Below are 18,003 nucleotides of genomic sequence, written 5' to 3'. Positions count from 1 at the left end.
GCTGTAATGTGATTTTTAACATATATTTAACTGCTTTCCAGTCTCTATTTCTGAGAGCTTGAGGTTCTGCAGTAATGCAGCGCTGACATTCTTCTTTCCCAGGAACTTGATTCATTGATTCTTGATTCAATCCCCAAAAATTCATCCATCCATCTAATATCCACCCTACATCCATCCAACATTCATCCATCCAACATCTACCCTACATCCATCCAACATTCATCCAGCCATCATCTACTCTACATCCATCCAACATTCATCCATCCAACATCTACCCTACATCCATCCAACATTCATCCAGCCATCATCTACTCTACATCCATCCAACATTCATCCATCCAACATCTTCTCTACATCCATCCAACATTCATCCATCCAACATCTTCTCTACATCCATCCAACATTCATCCAGGCATCATCTATCCTACATCCACCCATCTCTTAAAAATCCATCCAACATCCATCCACCCATCTATTCAAAAATAAAATTAAATAAGTGCTGTGAAGAACTGTGAAATGTGTAAAAAAAAAAGAAAAAGAAAATTTGAAGGCCACTGGACACCCATAAAACCTGAGCAAACCCCTACAACAAGGTTACAACAGAACACAACCAAAGACTAAAATTTTAAGATCCTACCTCAAATCTTTTGGTTTTACCTCAGTTCCATTGCTTTTCACACTAGACTTTTCTTCTCAGGGCTGTAATGCGATTTTTGACATAATATTTAACTGCTTTCCAGTCTCTATTTCTGAGAGCTTGAGGTTCTGCAGTAATGCAGCGCTGACATTCTTCTTTCCCAGGAACTTGATTCATTACAATAAATCTCCTCAAATGTGTGTCCACGGCAGCACACTCGTCTGGGGTCCAGCTTCTTTTGACGGCCGTTTGTTTTCCTATGTAGGCAAAAACACAAAACATTGTAGGTTTTCTTTTATAAATAAATTTTTATCTTACTTAACCCTGTAAGACCCACTGTTTCAGAATTACATCAATTGTGGTTATTCCCCAAAACCCCCTTTGTCTTTTTTAATTGTTTGTTTTCCACATCAATATGATCTGTGGGTCCTACATTTTATTCCCACCACGTAATTGAATCCAGGATTTGTGTACAAAGCCCACCCTTAAGTCAAGAAATGACACATCCAACAACTTTCTGATCAAGCAACATCCCTTTGATTTACTGGACTGGATTCATCTTCAAGTAAGTAAAATGCTTGGAATATGTTTTTCTGTGTTTATTACAGTGTCTAGAGCAACTTGCGCCATGATGTTATTTTGGAATGATATGCAGAAGTTATCTGCGGTGTCCAGAGCCGTTGTCAAGCCCTCTCCTTCCTGCCACCAATCAACGCGCCCCTCATTTGCATTATTAAAATTACCGCCCACGACAGCCAAAATATCGCATCAGATCTCGCGAGACAACAATGCATTCAGAAATAAGGGTCATATGAGCTCTGTGTTTATTTTTTTTTTTTCACTTTTCTTTTTTAGAAGGGCCTGAAAGACTATAATAGAGCGTGGGTATCCAAGGTAATACGAGGTTATGACTCCTTTAAGGTGAACATCTTGAGGGGAACTTAAATGAAAATGTTCACAACAAATTATACATGATTTAAACATTATACCCTTTAGCTTTTTGTCAGATTACATATTCTTTACTGTATTAGAGACTACAGTTGAAAGATATATTGCAATATCTAAACATTAGAATTTGCTATCACATTCTGCAGGACTTTCTAACAAAGAAATTCTGTTTGCACAAAATGTTCTCATCAATTTATAGTCAAAGTGCTTATTATCATTAGGCCAATAACCTTTATTTAACCAGGTCTGACCCATTGAGACCCAAGATGTCCTCTTATGTAAGAGACACCTGGCCAATCCTCCAAGCGGTGCTTTGTTCTGACACAGGTGTAAATGTTCATCACTGTTAGATTTTGTTGTAAACTGGACGGTGAATGCATTCCTGTAAGGATTACAATCACAGTCTACTATAGGTGAGCCATTAGGTATAATGTGACCGGTGAGATGTGTGAATAGGCTGCTTCAGTCCAAAGTGTGAACACGTCATAATGAGGCATGTGTGCTATTTGTATATACAAATGTACATTTGTTTCAATTTTATCTATTTCTTTTCAGAATGCCACCAGCAAAGGAGAAATCCTCGGTACAATGTGCACAATGTAATCCAAAAGTTTGTGTCAGAAGAATTGGTTCAAGCTCTGGCAACAAATACGAATGAGTACAGCTTTCAAAATGACGAAAGATCAGTCAACACTAATACAAAAGAAATACAGGCAGCATTGGGCATGTACCTGAGGATGGAACATTACATTTTGTAAACAATTTAACCTTGCCAGAGACTGACAAGAGGGACAAACTCTGGAAACTCAGACCACAGCTTGATTCAAAACTGCCTGCAGATGGTACCAGAAAAGCACATTCCATGGACAAGATGATGATCCCCTTCAACAGGAAGTTCAGCGGCATCAAGAAGTATATGCAAGGTAATCTACGCTCATGGGGCTTTGAAGTATGGGTGAAAGCTGAAATCTCTAGCATGATGCTTGACTTTGATGTTTACCAAGGGAGCAACAATGAAGTACGAGTCAAATCTAAACTTGGATTGTCAGGTGGTGTTGTAATGAAGCTTGCCTCCACATTTCCAAAGGGTCAACACAACAAGATCTAGGCAGACAACCACTTCACCTCCATTCCACTGGTAGTGAAGCTCCTTGAGGAAGGAATGCATTATGTGTGAACAGCCAGGCAAATGCATCTACCGAACAGTAATCTTTACATGCGAAGAGCTTGAAGAAGAAGGGCAGAGGAAGCTTTGACCACAGAGTGGTGGGGAAACAACATCTGTGCTGTCAAATGGTACGACAACAGGGCGGTGACACTTGTGTCATCCTTCGCTGGACCAGAGCCTGTTCAGGAGATTCAAGACTGGGACAAAGCCGCCAAAACCTACATTGACGTTAGAAAGGCTTCCATTGTGGGCATCTACAATAAATACATGGGAGGTGTGGATCTGTTGGACTCATTTACAGCAAATCACAAGTATGCACTGAAATCCTGGTGGTGGTACATGTGCATCTTCTGGCATACAATCACCCTTACTGTGGTCAACGCCTGGCTCCTCTACAAGCAGCACAGCCTATGCTCTCAGGATGCCAAAGAAGGAGATACTGAACATGAGAAAGTTCCAAGCACAGCTGGCTTCCTCTCTCATTCCGGTAATGATCTATTTGTGCTATTTACCTTGTTCGTGAAAAATCAGACTGGTATTTGAGATGTACATAAATTGAGACATTTGTTCTTTAGATTCTAATCTGGTGGACAGAACACTGAAAACGCCAAAGAGAGGACGGCCATTTTCAGCCAACAAGAGCCCAGAGACAGGAGCCCTCTGAATGGTGGAAAGAGACCACACATGGATGATGGAAGTCCAAAGGCTCCCTCTTCTAAAAAGTCACGCAAACCACCGCCCATGGACGTGCGCATGGACCAAACTGGACATTTCCCCCTGAAGACAAAGAGAGGGCTCTGCAGATGTTGCAGTAAAGGGTACACCAATACCCAAAGCAGCAAGTGTGATGTCCGCCTCTGTTTTTCAGAGGACAGGAACCGTTTCTGGGATTACCACTATAGAGAAGAGAGAACACTGCAGACGTTGCACTGTTAACAATGTAAATAAATAAAGTTCTTATTTGTTGGAATAAACAACTCTTCATAATAACATGACTGAGATTATTATTCATTTTATACACTGGTTTGAGACTTGGATGAAGGAACACTAGCAGTTAGGAGGTATTTAAGGTGATGGGAGGTTGTTGGAGTTTTTCAACTGGTCACTGTACACCTCTGTCGTTGGAGGAAATACAAGCATTTTTCCTGAATAACTCCATAAAGTGTTAAAGTTTTTTTTTTATTTAATGGAACAGACTTCTTATTGATATAAAGGTGATAATGGCAGTCTTTCCCCAACCCTGGCACCGGACAGTAAGGAGGGACAGACATATTTAAAGTGTTGAGTCAAGGAAGCAAAGTAAAAGACCTTAAAAAATAAATGAGCAACTCTGGCCCAAAAGAGAGAGCAAGCCCCAAAGCTTACCTCTCTTTTTTGCAGACACACTCCGGTTTTGGACTTGTGATGTGGAGGGACATTCTTGCAGGGATGACACGCTGACCTCATCTTCTGACCCCTCTTCTCTTGGCATACTGACATCTGGACAAAGAAATAACTTTATTGTAGTATACACAACATGAAATACGTAATAGCCGTCAGTACAGTGGTTGTGTTATTTTATAAAATAATTCAGTTTATTTATATAGCCCCGATTCACAACAGATGTCGTCTCGAGGCACTTAACAAGAAGTCAGTATATGGGATTTGTGTCCCTTACAGAGACACTGTTTATTTCATCCCATCTCCTATCGTCCTAAATTCTTCTCAAGTGACTAGTGACGTGAAAATATTAGTTTTCATGTTAGCCCAGGGATGAGCAACTCCAGTCCTCAAGGGCCACTATTCTGCAGGTCTGAGGTGTTTCCCTGCTTCAACACACCTGATTCAAATTAAATAGATCAAACAGCTTGTTGCCAAGCTCTGCAAAATGAATCAGGTGTGTTGCAGCAGGGAAACATCTAAGACCTAAAGGATAGCGGCCCTCAAGCAGTACATTTCCTCATATAGTATACGGACGACAGACCGTTCCCACGCAGTCCACTAGTGCTGAAGTAGCTGCGCGCTGTAAAGATTGTATGTTGGACAATAAAAGATGAACTGATCTCATCAGACAGAGAGCGACTGTAGTTACCATCACAAGTAGCATTAACGTTTAGGTTAGTGTGCCCTCACCTACTGTTTATAGGTTGCTCCAATCTCACGGCGCAGACTTCACGCAGGGATTGCACGGCTACTCAAACATTTGTCCTCCTCAACTGTGTACGAGTACACGGTTACAGCGAGTCGAGTACGAGTACGCAGATGAGGAGGTAACATGTCAAGACGACACGGCTGTACGAGTTTATTTGATGTCATCTAACCCGATGGCATGTGCGTTTGAGCCAGTGATGAGGAGGAGAGTTGAGAGACCCGTTTTTGCAGAAGTTGAGGGAGCTGCAGTGGCTCCGGAGGAGAGGGTCGGCAATCCTTTGCAGTGCAAGTGCAGTCACTGCGATCAACCGTGGAGTCTGTTTGCTGCCATGAACCAGACTTGGATAATGTGCTCAGGGAATTGTCCTGCATCACCTTATCGAGCTCATTCCAGATGTTCTGTAGTGACAGGGATGTGTTGGAGTAGCTGTGCTATCCCTGTATGAAGTCCGTGCCGAGAGATTAGAGCAACCTATAAGCAATAGGTGGGTTCACGCTAACCACAAAATGAATGCTACTTGTAATTTCAGGCAGTACTGAAGCAGTGTTCAGTTTTAAAACTGGGGTTGTGTTTGACTGATTGTGCAGCCTCTGCATCAGACAGGTCTCCTGACAGAGTTGCAGGAGAAAGAGGTGGGTAGGACAAAGAAGGGAGATGGAGTTGTTGATGTTCAATTTTTTGCCAAGTGCCATGTGAAATGCACGAAAGGAAAGGTAAGAATTGCGTTCAAGCTCACCGGTTGAAGACACTCTCTGGTTTTGACTTTGTGATGTGGAGGTACATTCTTGCGTGGATGATATGAGCTCATCGTCTGACCCATCATCTCTTAGCATACCGACATCTGGAGAGGGAAATAACTCATGAATACACAAAATATCTAAAACGGATCATTTAGAATCAATTTAGGAACATCGTATACACATACCTTCAATATCCTCAGCTAAAGGTCCCTCCATGTCAATGGTCTCTAAAATGATAATTGATAAAAAATTGAGATTGGAAAGCTGAAACTATGGGCAATCTGCAAGAGTATACAACAGTAGTATTATCTCTCATCCCGTCACTATTACTGCCCTATGCTTTACATTGCAAATAGTTGTTTTCTGAATGCGGAAGACTAAATGTCATATATTGTGCCTTCAGGAATATAAAGTTAATTACCATTCACATCGACTTGTATTTCATCGAGGCTCTTTCCTTTGTAATCTCCTAGGCGTCCTTGTTCCATTGCGAGGAGGACTTTACTCACTTTGGCTAATTGGAGGGTGCTTTCTGGGAGCCTGTAGTGTTTCCTGTGAACAGCGATATTATGACCGAGGAAGTCTGCCAACTGGTCGAGCTCGGTGGTTTTGAGGTTCAAAACAGTAGACAGGGTAGCAATATGTTTCCTCAGTTGAATTGATTTTAGCGCTTGAGGATTTTTTATGTCACCGCATTCACTGACAAATTGCCTCATGCAGTCACAAGCCCTGAGGTAATGGGCAGATTGTGGCAATGCAAACAGATATTCATTGTCCTTCAGCACCCCACATACTTCTCTGCACTCAGTAAGAGCATCAAGTGATTCTCTCATTAATGGGGTTAGAAGAACTGGAACCTTCCTTCCTCTTTTTCCAACAATTGCTATTCGCACGAAATGCCTGCAGAGCTTCTGCTCAAGCGGTGTGAGGGCCAAATTTACATCTCCCTGTTCCTCTGATGTGTCTTTCGATAAGTATGCAGACAGGTGCATTCGGGACACTTCACCTGCTCTCCGCCGATTAAAAAGCATAACTTGAGTCAACGTTACTTTTGCAAGTTCCTTCCAATTTGTGGATGAACGATGTTCTTTTAAATCTTTGAGATGTTGCTGCTGTTTTTCTTCTAGATAGCAATGTAGCTTTTGGATATCTTGTGTAAGAGGTAAAAGTTGCGGTGCATTCCATTTGGCCCGGTTAAGCTGGGTTAATGCCTGGCCTGCAATATCAAACCTCCAACTCTCTAAATACAACTGTGCGAACTCCTCAGCATCTTTAATGGTTTCCTTATCTCTCTTTTTCAGTCCTTCGGACTTGATAAACATAGCCAACGAATGCAGGCTGTGTCCTACCTTGCGTGCAAGAGATGGACATTGGTATATCCCAGTTTCCTCACTGAATCCAGATAGGTTCTTTGCAGCTCTGACAACCTGTGAGTACTGTTCAGGTTTGATGAGTTCTTGAATGGTCCTCACACGTGTGATTTTTTTAGCTTCCAATAAAAGCCTGCCAAGTTCTCGCAGTTTTTGGCGTATATACTGGTGTTGACTGACTATCTTCTCATTCTTTTTGAACAACCTGAACCCATAATTGAGGATGCAGTTGTCTCCTTTAATTGCAACTGTGATCTCGTCCTGAATCATTACACTCAAGAACTTCCAATACGCATCTGTATATTCTGATGGAGAAGGTTCAGCGAAAGCACATAATGCCTGAACTCTATTTTTACCAGGTTTAGCATTTTTGGGTTTGAAGCTGCAGACCTTGAAATGCCGCCACATCGCTCTTCTTGAGAACAGCCCATAGCAATGAATGCAATGTGCAAATTTATGTCCGTCTGACTTTTTTACTGGTTGTTTACATGGGATTAGTTTTCCTTTTTTTTTTTCCAAAACATGACTGTTGTGCTCGAAGTTTCCCTTATTTCGTATGTAGTCCAATTGTAGTTTTCTTTCCTTTGAGTTTTTTGGTAAACTGAATGCTTTCGCAACATCCGATTCATCTTGGTGTTTACGCCATAAGTGTCTTGACATTTTCTGGACAAACTTCTTGCAATAAAAGCAGAAATGTTTCTTGTTATAGCTTCTGGATCCGTCATCTTTCTTTAAAGTTGGACTGACAATCATGTACTGCTCTTCTTCCAGGGGCACTGAAACACTGTTTTCAGAAAATGTTGCGATTTCCTTTTCATTCCCATCAACTCTGCTATTTGGAAATCTTTGTGTGGGATCATGACATCTTTCCAAAAGTCTTCTCTGGCTAAAGTCAAATTGGCTATGACTAGAGGACTCGCTTCCACTCTCTCGGGAGGATCTACTTCCACTCTCCATGGACTTAGACTTGCTCTGTCTGGAGGACTCGCTTCCACTCTTTCGTGAGGATCTACTTCCACTCTCCATGGACTTAGACTTGCTCTGTCTGGAGGACTCGCTTCCACTCTCTCGGGAGGATCTACTTCTTTCTCTGGGCTTAAACTTGCTCTTACCGGATGATGCACCTTTCTTCTTTTTTTCCTTTTCCAGGGTTAATTCCATACTGCTATCACTTTCTGTGCTGTCATCCCTGGGATTTGGAATATACTCCTCTTCGCTACCTAAGTTTGAGTCATCTGATTCCACGAGATTCATCTGAATCTTTAAAAACAAACACAAATCTGTTAATACCTATTTTTTCAAAATTACATATAAAATCTGAGTATACTGATTGAACAGGGTCAGGATACTAAATGAAGAAAAATCTGTATGGACCATTTTCAATACAAGTACATTTTTAAATTAGAAGAATCCCCATTAGACTCACTAGCAAGAGCAACTGCCCAGCCCCAGCCCAACCCAGCCCTAGACCAGCCCTAGCCCCAGCCCAACCCAGCCCTAGACCAGCCCTAGACCAGCCCTAGCCCCAGCCCTAGACCAGCCCTAGACCAGCCCTAGCTCCAGCCCCAGCCCTAGACCAGCCCTAGACCAGCCCTAGCTCCAGCCCTAGACCAGCCCTAGCTCCAGCCCTAGACCAGCCCTAGCCCCATCCCTAGCCCCAGCCCTAGACCAGCCCTAGCTCCAGCCCCAGCCCTAGCTCCATCCCTAGCCCCAGCCCTAGACCAGCCCCAGCCCTAGCTCCAGCCCTAGACCAGCCCTAGCCCCATCCCTAGCCCCAGCCCTAGACCAGCCCTAGCCCCAGCCCTAGACCAGCCCTAGCCCCAGCCCTAGCCCCAGCCCTAGACCAGCCCTAGCCCCATCCCTAGCCCCAGCCCTAGACCAGCCCTAGCCCCATCCCTAGCCCCAGCCCTAGACCAGCCCTAGCTCCAGCCCCAGCCCTAGCTCCATCCCTAGCCCCAGCCCTAGACCAGCCCCAGCCCTAGCTCCAGCCCTAGCCCCATCCCTAGCCCCAGCCCTAGACCAGCCCTAGCCCCAGCCCTAGCCCCAGCCCTAGCCCCAGCCCTAGCCCCAGCCCCAGCCAAAAAAAAAAAAAAAAAAGACTTACGGGACGGCAAGACCTTCTTCTCAGCTTCTGTGAAACCCTTTCAGGATTAAAAAAAGGAGTCTCCTCTGCACTGTCACTACTTGAATCATGGAGACCGTGTGTAAAATCTTGTACTCTATCCATCTGCAAAAAGGGAGACATGGAGATGTTTTGTTGTATGATTGCTGTATTTTTAATTGATAGGGAGACCATTCAGGGGTTGTCAGGTGAGCTAGACACCTATGAAAATTATTGACCAATATTACCCCTCCATCAACCTGCTGAGGCCCATGTCCAAACTGCCTTCCAGGTGAAGTAAACGTTGACAAAATTATTTAAAAAAAAAAAAAAGAGTAACATTTCAGTTTTCATCCATTTAATTGTTAAAATTAATGACTGCACAAGAATGATTCATCATAATAATATAGTGTCATTCCTGTAGACATGGAACTACTCCAGAGAGAGGGAGAGATTAGTCAATAATTTTCCAAAGTGTCTTCCTCACCTCACAATTGTCTCCCTATCAATTAAAAATCAGCAATTAGTCAGAAAAGAAAAGAAGAGTTGAGCTTCTCTAATAAATGATTACTGATCGATTGTTGGTGAACTCTATTTAATTGATAATTTAATGCACCAGGTGAGGCGGAGGACTCAACCAGATTTTGGCAACAGAGACCGGCCACTAGGCACGTTGTATCTTTTTTTTTTTTTTTTAAACACACCTGAGCGCTGATCACTGGACATCACTCCTGCAGGTGTTTATGCCAGTCCAATAGATTCAATTTCAAATGAGTCCATTTAAATTCAGATTTTAAAAGCAATTGTTCAAAACAATCGATTCAGGTTCAAAGTAAATGATTCCCATTCAAATATAAAATAATTCAAATTCACTTACTAGTGGCACAAAAATTATCACATAAGCAAGTTAATTATATTGTTAAAATGTGTTTCGGGGCATACCAGAATGCTTTTTGTGCGTCTCAGCCGTGGAACAAGTTCATCATCCGATTCATTGTTGGAATGGTTGCTTGAAGAAGCCTCATCACAAGTTTCTTTCACAACAGTTTCATCTGAATTGTACAAATGATCTGAAACATCTGGGCCAATATCATTCTGCCCTATAATAACATCCAGGTGTGGGGTGGGAGGTTCGTTTTCCATACCATCCTCATCAGTTTCATCACTATCTGGATAATCAACCAGTGAAAATCCTTGGACAGTAAATACCTAAAAAATAAACAAAAATGTATTAAGTATGGAATTAGAAAGGTTGGCCAAAGAAACATGGCATGGTCTGACTAAAAATCTAAATCCAGAAATGTGAACACCAGCCCTTTTAGACAGTGTAGAATTATAAATGTTAAAATCAGAGTACAGTTATACTGAAGTATTACAATACTATCATATAGTTGCCTGAGGAAGACCATTTGGATCCCCACGTTGGTAACACTTTATTTGAAATGGTGTGCATAATACTGACATAACACTGTCATAAACTTGACATAACACCTGTCATGAACATGAAGCAGTCTTTATGAATGTTTATGACTTTTGTCATTAAGTGTCATTCGGTAAATTATGACACTTTTAATGCAAAGTGTGTGACGTTACCTGGCCTTTAACAGCCAATATAAAGCCACATAAGCATTGGTCCACTTTAGTAATAGAACACAACCACATACATGTCAGCATAGATGAAGTGTTTGAAAGTACTTTTACCTCTGAGCAGGTCTGATCTGGGTTTGGTCCATCATTTAGCATCTGAGGAACAGGGCTGGTCTCATTCTCTACTGCGGCAGCAGGAGTCTGAAGGCCTTTCACCTGAAATAGACAGACAGAGACTCAGAACTGTATGAAGAGACATTCACAGGCTAATACAGTCATCTAATGGTGAAACAGCACTGAACTTTGTGGACTAAAAAGCAGCTCACGTCTATTCCAGGAGTTTAGAGTGGATCAAATGAAAATATTTCCTTAAAACATCTAACAGCTCAGATACAGTATGCAATTATGAATGTTAAAATCATAGTTGAGGTCTTGTCAGGTGTTGCTATAGTGCATTAAAAACACTTACAGTAAGAACTGGACGGAAGGGCCCCACAAGGGTCTGACTAAAGACATACGAGTGTGTAAAGGAGAGACTAGAGAAACAAGTGTATTTGGAAGATGGAAGGAAGGACCCCATAAGGACATGACTGGAAACATGACGGTGTGTGTGACGTTACCTGGCCTTTAACAGCCAATATAAAGCCACATAAGCATTGGTCCACTTTAGTAATAGAACGCCACATACATGTCAGCATAGATGAAGTGTTTGAAAGTACTTTTACCTCTGAGCAGGTCTGATCTGGGTTTGGGCCATCATTTAGCATCTGAGGAACAGGGCTGGTCTCATTCTCTACTGCGGCAGCAGGATTCTGAAGGCCTTTCACCTGAAATAGACAGACAAGAAGAGACTCAGAACTCTATGAAGAGACATTCACAGGCTAATACAGTCATCTAATGGTGAAACAGCACTGAACTTTGTGGACTAAAAAGCAGCTCACGTCTATTCCAGGAGTTTAGAGTGGATCAAATGAAAATATTTCTTTAAAACATCTAACAGCTCAGATACAGTATGCAATTATGAATGTTAAAATCATAGTTGAGGTCTTGTCAGGTGTTGCTATAGTGCATTAAAAACACTTACAGTAAGAACTGGACGGAAGGGCCCCACAAGGGTCTGACTAAAGACATACGAGTGTGTAAAGGAGAGACTAGAGAAACAAGTGTATTTGGAAGATGGAAGGAAGGACCCCATAAGGACATGACTGGAAACATGACGGTGTGTGTGACGTTACCTGGCCTTTAACAGCCAATATAAAGCCACATAAGCATTGGTCCACTTTAGTAATAGAACGCCACATACATGTCAGCATAGATGAAGTGTTTGAAAGTACTTTTACCTCTGAGCAGGTCTGATTTGGGTTTGGGCCATCATTTAGCATCTGAGGAACAGGGCTGGTCTCATTCTCTTAAGCTGCATCAGGAGTCTGAAGGCCTTTCACCTGAAATAGACAGACAAGAAGAGACTCAGAACTGTATGAAGAGACATTCACAGGCTAATACAGTCATCTAATGGTGAAACAGCACTGAACTTTGTGGACTAAAAAGCAGCTCACGTCTATTCAAGGAATTTGCAGGGGATGAAATGAAAATATTTCTTTAAAACATCTAACAGCTCAGATACAGTATACAATTATGAATGTTAAAATCATAGTTGAGGTCTTGTCAGGTGTTGCTATAGTGCATTAAAAGCACTTACAGTAAGAACTGGACGGAAGGGCCCCACAAGGGTCTGACTACAGACATGTGAGTGTGTAAAGGAGAGACTAGAGAAACAAGTGTATGATGGAAGGAAGGACCCCATAAGGACATGACTGGAAACATGACGGTGTGTGTGACATTACCTGGCCTTTAACAGCCAATATAAAGCCACATAAGCATTGGTCCACTTTAGTAATAGAACGCCACATACATGTCAGCATAGATGAAGTGTTTGAAAGTACTTTTACCTCTGAGCAGGTCTGATCTGGGTTTGGTCCATCATTTAGCATCTGAAGAACAGGGCTGGTCTCATTCTCTACTGCGGCAGCAGTAGCTTGGGTTTTTTTCAACTGGATTGCAGATAAAGAAGAACTCATTTTAAAAACACATCAAAGACCAAATATTAAATGCATTTCCATAGACAGTCAAGAGTAATATTGGACACATGGTTAATATTGGAGAAATACAAAATTTGCTTTTGCAAAAAAAAAAAGAAAACTCTAAACTTAATCTAACCAACTCACCGTACTGCGCCAAGGCCATTTTGAATCACCATAGTTGTAATCAATTTCATCTTCTATTTCTATTTTCTTCAGAGAAAATAGGCACAAATGTGGTTTGTTGTCAACTATGATTTTTTTCATAACGCAATTCGGATTTTGGTGGTTGTCGTTGACCAAACGTCCTAGAGAAAAATCGTCTTGCGATGCATCCAGGCTGAAAAGTATCAGAAAAATGGTAACAGTTTTACATCTTTTTAAAAGTTTTATTGAAAGAGTTATTTTTAAAAGAATTTAAGAGTATTTGTGCTTAATTCATTCATCAAGTATTAAACCCTTGTTTCAGAGTTAACTCGTAATTTCTATAAATCAATAAAAAAACATCCATCTTTCAATGTTTACCATAAGTGATGATTCTGCCACTGAAAGTCAAAGAGAAATGTGCTTTCAATCTCTGAGTATTTTCTTGACTTGCTTTCCTCCTGTGTGAGGAGTTTACCCCTGTACTCCAACACGAAGTCCCCGGGTTCAATGGGTTGTGTGGCAAACACTCCTCTTCCTACAATAATATATAATAATTAAACATTTCATTCTGGGACTCAAAAAGAGATACTACAGTATTTTCAAAGTGAGGATGAGGTTCTTGCGTCTAGTCAGTGTATTACCTGCAGACAATGATCACAGATTAAGAACGGACCAAACTGTCAGGGACCAGTCGATTAAATTCATTTTTAATGACGCAGTTCCTACAACCTTTCCCACTGGCTTAACATTAGGTGTCTGTGCTAATCATTTTATCATTTGGGATCAATCAAGATGAAAATTTGCCTTAAACTCTAAACTGCAGCTAGTCTACCACAGCAATAGGCATCATCCTGACACTTCAGTAGAATATTCTGACAAAGCACTCTGACAATCTTGCCTGGGCTGTAAATTATCACACTCACTTCGATCACTGTCTGTCTTTGACAAAGGCAAAAACTGTACCTGGTCATTACATCAACAACAATACTTTTTTTGCTTCTGAAATGCACAAGTTGTGTCAATGAATCTTCTGCAACTTACCTTTGTAATGGTCAATGAATCTCGGCATAAACCCATCCTTGTCAGTGCAAGACAGAATGTATGTCTTTGCATCGTCTATAGGCTTTTTCCTCCTCCTCCTTATGGACATAATGGCTCTGTGAAAATAATTGTAATTCGTAGTTAGTTAAGGCAAATCTCACAAAAAGGTATTCTATTGTGAAAAATAAATAAATAAACAGACATTCATACAAACATTGCAACAGCTGTGTAGCTTTGCTATTGCAGGATGCATATTGTTTAACATCAAACACGGGCTAATGAAATATGCAAATTCTGAAATATGCACAATGAAAGCTGACCGAGCCTGTTGAAACTGAGAAGTTAACTTGTTAGATGATAACCATGTTATGCTGCACAGACACTCAGTAATCAATTTAAACTAGGGCTGTCAAACTTAACTTCTGGTACAGCAGCATGGCGGCGTTGCCACATGACCATTGACTGACAGCATCACATCCTTCCTCATACATACGCGCATGGATGGTTATGGGGGGGACGGGGTCCAGGGTAGGCCGGTACCACCCAGACAAAAAGCTTGGTGAAATATATATATATATATATATATATATATATATATATATACACTGTCTACCAGTCAAAAGTTTTAGATCAGTAAGATTTTTTATGTTTTTAAATGAAGTCTCTTCTGCTCACCAAGGCTGCTTTATTTGATGAAAATTAAAAAAACAAACGGTAATATTGTGAAATATTATGACAATTTAAAATGACTGTTTTCTATTTTTATACATTTTAAAATGTAATTTGAAAGCTGAATTTTCAACATCATTACTGTTGCTGATTACACATCAGTTTTCAGTGTCACATGATCCTTCAGAAATCATTCTAATATGCTGATTTTATGCTCAAAAAACAAATTATTATTTTCAACGTTGAAAACAGTCGTGTACCATTTCACCCCAAAATTCTATGATGAACAGAACGTTCAAAAGAACAGCATTTATTTAAAATATAATCTTTTCTAACACTATAAATGTCTTTACTGTAACATTTGATCAATTTAACTCATGCTTGATGAACACAAGTATTTTCTCATTTCTTTCCCCCAAAAATAAAAAAATAAATTCTTACTGACCCCAAACTTTTGAATGGTAGTGATTAATGTTACAAAAGCTTTCCATTTCAGATAAATTCTGTTTATTTACACTTTCTATTCATCAAAGAATCCTGAAATAAAAATGTAAAAAAAAAAAAAACTGTTGCTGATGATGCTGTAAATTCAGCTTTGATCACAGGAATAAATTACACTTGACTATATATTCACATAGAAAACTGCTGTTTTAAATTGTAATATTTCACAATATTACTATTTTTTATCAAATAATAGCAGCCTTGGTGAGCAGAAGAGACTTCTTTTAAAAAACATAAAAAATCTTACCAATCTAAAACTTTTGCAAAGTAAATTTGGAAAAAAAATTATATTATTTTCTCTCAACTGTCCTGCTCTAACGAACCACCTGCGGGTAGGATGTTATTCCAAAACGGCACCGTACATTAGCTTCAGTCCTGCGTTAGCTTAACCTCCATTAGCGAGTCCTGCCCTGTCTTGTTTACAATTCACAACCGATTCTACCTTTAACGACACGATTTCACTGCACCCCGTCTCTGTCCCGCTGTCATGTCCGTGGTGACGTTATTAGATTATGCCAACAGCTAATATTATGTCGCTAAAGTTAGCTACATGGCAGCTAAACGAGGTAGCAAACATCACGATGTAACGCCAAAATATGAACTCACCATAAAAACCTCACAATTCACAACCAACTCTACTTTTAACGACACTTCACTCCACCCCGTCTCTGCCCCGCTGTAATGTCCGTGGTGACATGTTATTAGGTTAAGCTAACTGCTAATAGTAATATTATGCCGCTAACATTAGCTAAATTGCAGCCACAAACATCACGATAAACTATAACGCCGAAATAAACTCACCATGAAAACCATGCCTAGCTTACCTGATGGATGCAGAGGTCGGTGTTTGTAAAAATGTTATGATTTCCAACCCGTCTTCTTCTGTCTTCAATCTTCTATCCTTGAAGTCGTCTTCTTCTTCTACGTTACTTGTGCAATTTCCGCAGTTTTCCTTACTTTCGCGGGAATCGCAGCTGATTGTACAGTGCTGTAATTTCATTGGCTAAAGGTTTCAGATTCCCGCGGTGTGTATTCGATTTCGCGGGAAGTGTAAACCTGACTTCCGGTGAAAAAAAAGCTCGACGATACACACCTACACACAATTACCCACTTTTTGCTACCTTATGGGCCACTTTTTAGAGATGGAAAAAAAAGCAATGGGAGCATCAGGGGAAGCTGCTGAGCTTATTTAAATTGAAATCGGAGTGGGGCCCACCATTTTGGGCCCCACTCCGATTTTGGGACTCCTTAGGTGGGTGTGCTCCCACCGATGGGGACCCACACCGACGTATTTGTAAGTACACACACACACACACACACACACACACACACACACACACACACACACACAGGCACAACCACTACAAGCCAATGATCAAATCAATATTGTGAAGTGCAATTTACCACTACAATACGTGAGGACGGAACCAGGAACCTCTCTCGTGAGCAGTTATTCTAAAACTCTGGAAAAGAAGAAATAAAAGAATGAATAAGTTATCACTAGCAGAGTACATAGAGAATGTAAAACTATCACTATCAAAACAGCCAATACCACATCAGTCGGACAGTTCGTTAGACGGAGGCTACGAAAGAAACACAATAAAAAAAAAAAAAAAAGATCTAACGTAATTTAGGCAAGGCAAAGCAGCAGGAGCAATCTGCCTGCAGACACAAAATCATTAAATTTAATGCTCAATTCACACATGCACAAATAGTCATGTAACATTGCAAACAATATAATTTTCTTTTACCTCAACGTTGACAAATTAATTGACACAGTGGGAAAACAGCCCTTTGCGCCAATCTTCACAATCCTACAGGACAGTTGTTACACACAGCATATTCATTAAATACATTTATATTAAAACTTAACAAGAAAACACAGCCACGAAAAATATGTCAGGGTAACACAATCAGACTCATTTTAAAAGCTTTTCACACTAGATCTTCTTGCAACGCAATAAATTATACCTTCTTGATGTTGTGCTTAAATGCGGTACAGCTACCCAGCAGGTGCTTTGCCCAAGACCTGTGCGCAAATGTGCTCATTAAAATACGTCCTAACAATGACACTCACATTATGATTAACAGTAAAATGTACAAATACCTTCCGTAATACACAGCACGATTACCCGGAAGCGTCTGGCAATCAGTAAAACACCTATTGTCCAATAGCCCAGTTTTAGATACAATGAATAGCAAGTTTACTACAACATATAAACATTTAACATACCTTCGTTGCACAGGAGAACCACATACCAAAGTAACAGACAGAAAAATGTATCCAAACACCAGCGAATTCCTAAGCACAACAGTGCAGACTGTTTTATAGGAAGTGGCTTAGACGCAAATGATTTGTTTAGCCACTCACAGCTAGCTGTGTGACGTCAGGGGGCTACCGTAGCTGCAGAGGGACAAACTTCAACCAGACAGTGACTACTCTGGCGGTTACACTCTACTTCTTTTCTGCCGGACTGAGGCTACGACTAGCATAGGCGATTGGCGATCCTTCCTTGCTGCTCCTGCGAGAGCACTGCTCCGAGACCAATGTGACTGGCATCCACCTCTAGAATAAATGGTAAGTTAAAATCAGCAAACGCCAAAGTGGGGGCACTCACCAACCTCTGCTTCAAGGCCTGGAAGCTGTTCTCGCAGACGTCTGTCCACACTCCATCAAGCTCTGCCCCCAGGCGGTTTAAAGGAGCTGCCAGCTTAGAAAAGCCCTCCACAAATCGCCTGTAATAACCCGCGAAACCAAGGAAAGATCTCAATTCAGACATGGTGGTGGGACGAGGCCACTTAGCCACTGCGGACACCTTGGCTGGGTCAGTGGATACACCTTCACGGGAGACAAGATGGCCCAGATATTGGACTTCTTTCTTGAA

The 18,003-nt window shown here is 41.1% G+C and overlaps 1 protein-coding gene across 1 annotated transcript; it reads right to left on the bottom strand.

The window, feature by feature from the left end:
• Positions 1-677: 677 nt before the first annotated feature.
• On the bottom strand, positions 678-16,102 carry LOC120486138 (uncharacterized). Its single transcript, XM_089125450.1, is given in 15 exon segments — positions 678-894; positions 4,119-4,232; positions 5,621-5,684; positions 5,686-5,725; positions 5,810-5,851; positions 6,046-8,254; positions 9,099-9,221; positions 10,038-10,304; positions 10,797-10,898; positions 11,408-11,509; positions 12,632-12,733; positions 12,908-13,100; positions 13,286-13,442; positions 13,949-14,064; positions 15,943-16,102. Coding segments are annotated over 14 exon segments (3,690 nt in total). The 5' UTR covers positions 14,058-14,064; positions 15,943-16,102; the 3' UTR covers positions 678-828.
• Between the last annotated feature and the right edge of the window lie 1,901 nt (positions 16,103-18,003).

This window comes from Pimephales promelas, chromosome 22, assembly GCF_988280905.1.
Source record: "Pimephales promelas chromosome 22, fPimPro1.hap1.1, whole genome shotgun sequence".
NCBI lineage: Eukaryota > Metazoa > Chordata > Actinopteri > Cypriniformes > Leuciscidae > Pimephales > Pimephales promelas.
This window is presented reverse-complemented; position numbering and strand designations above follow the sequence as displayed.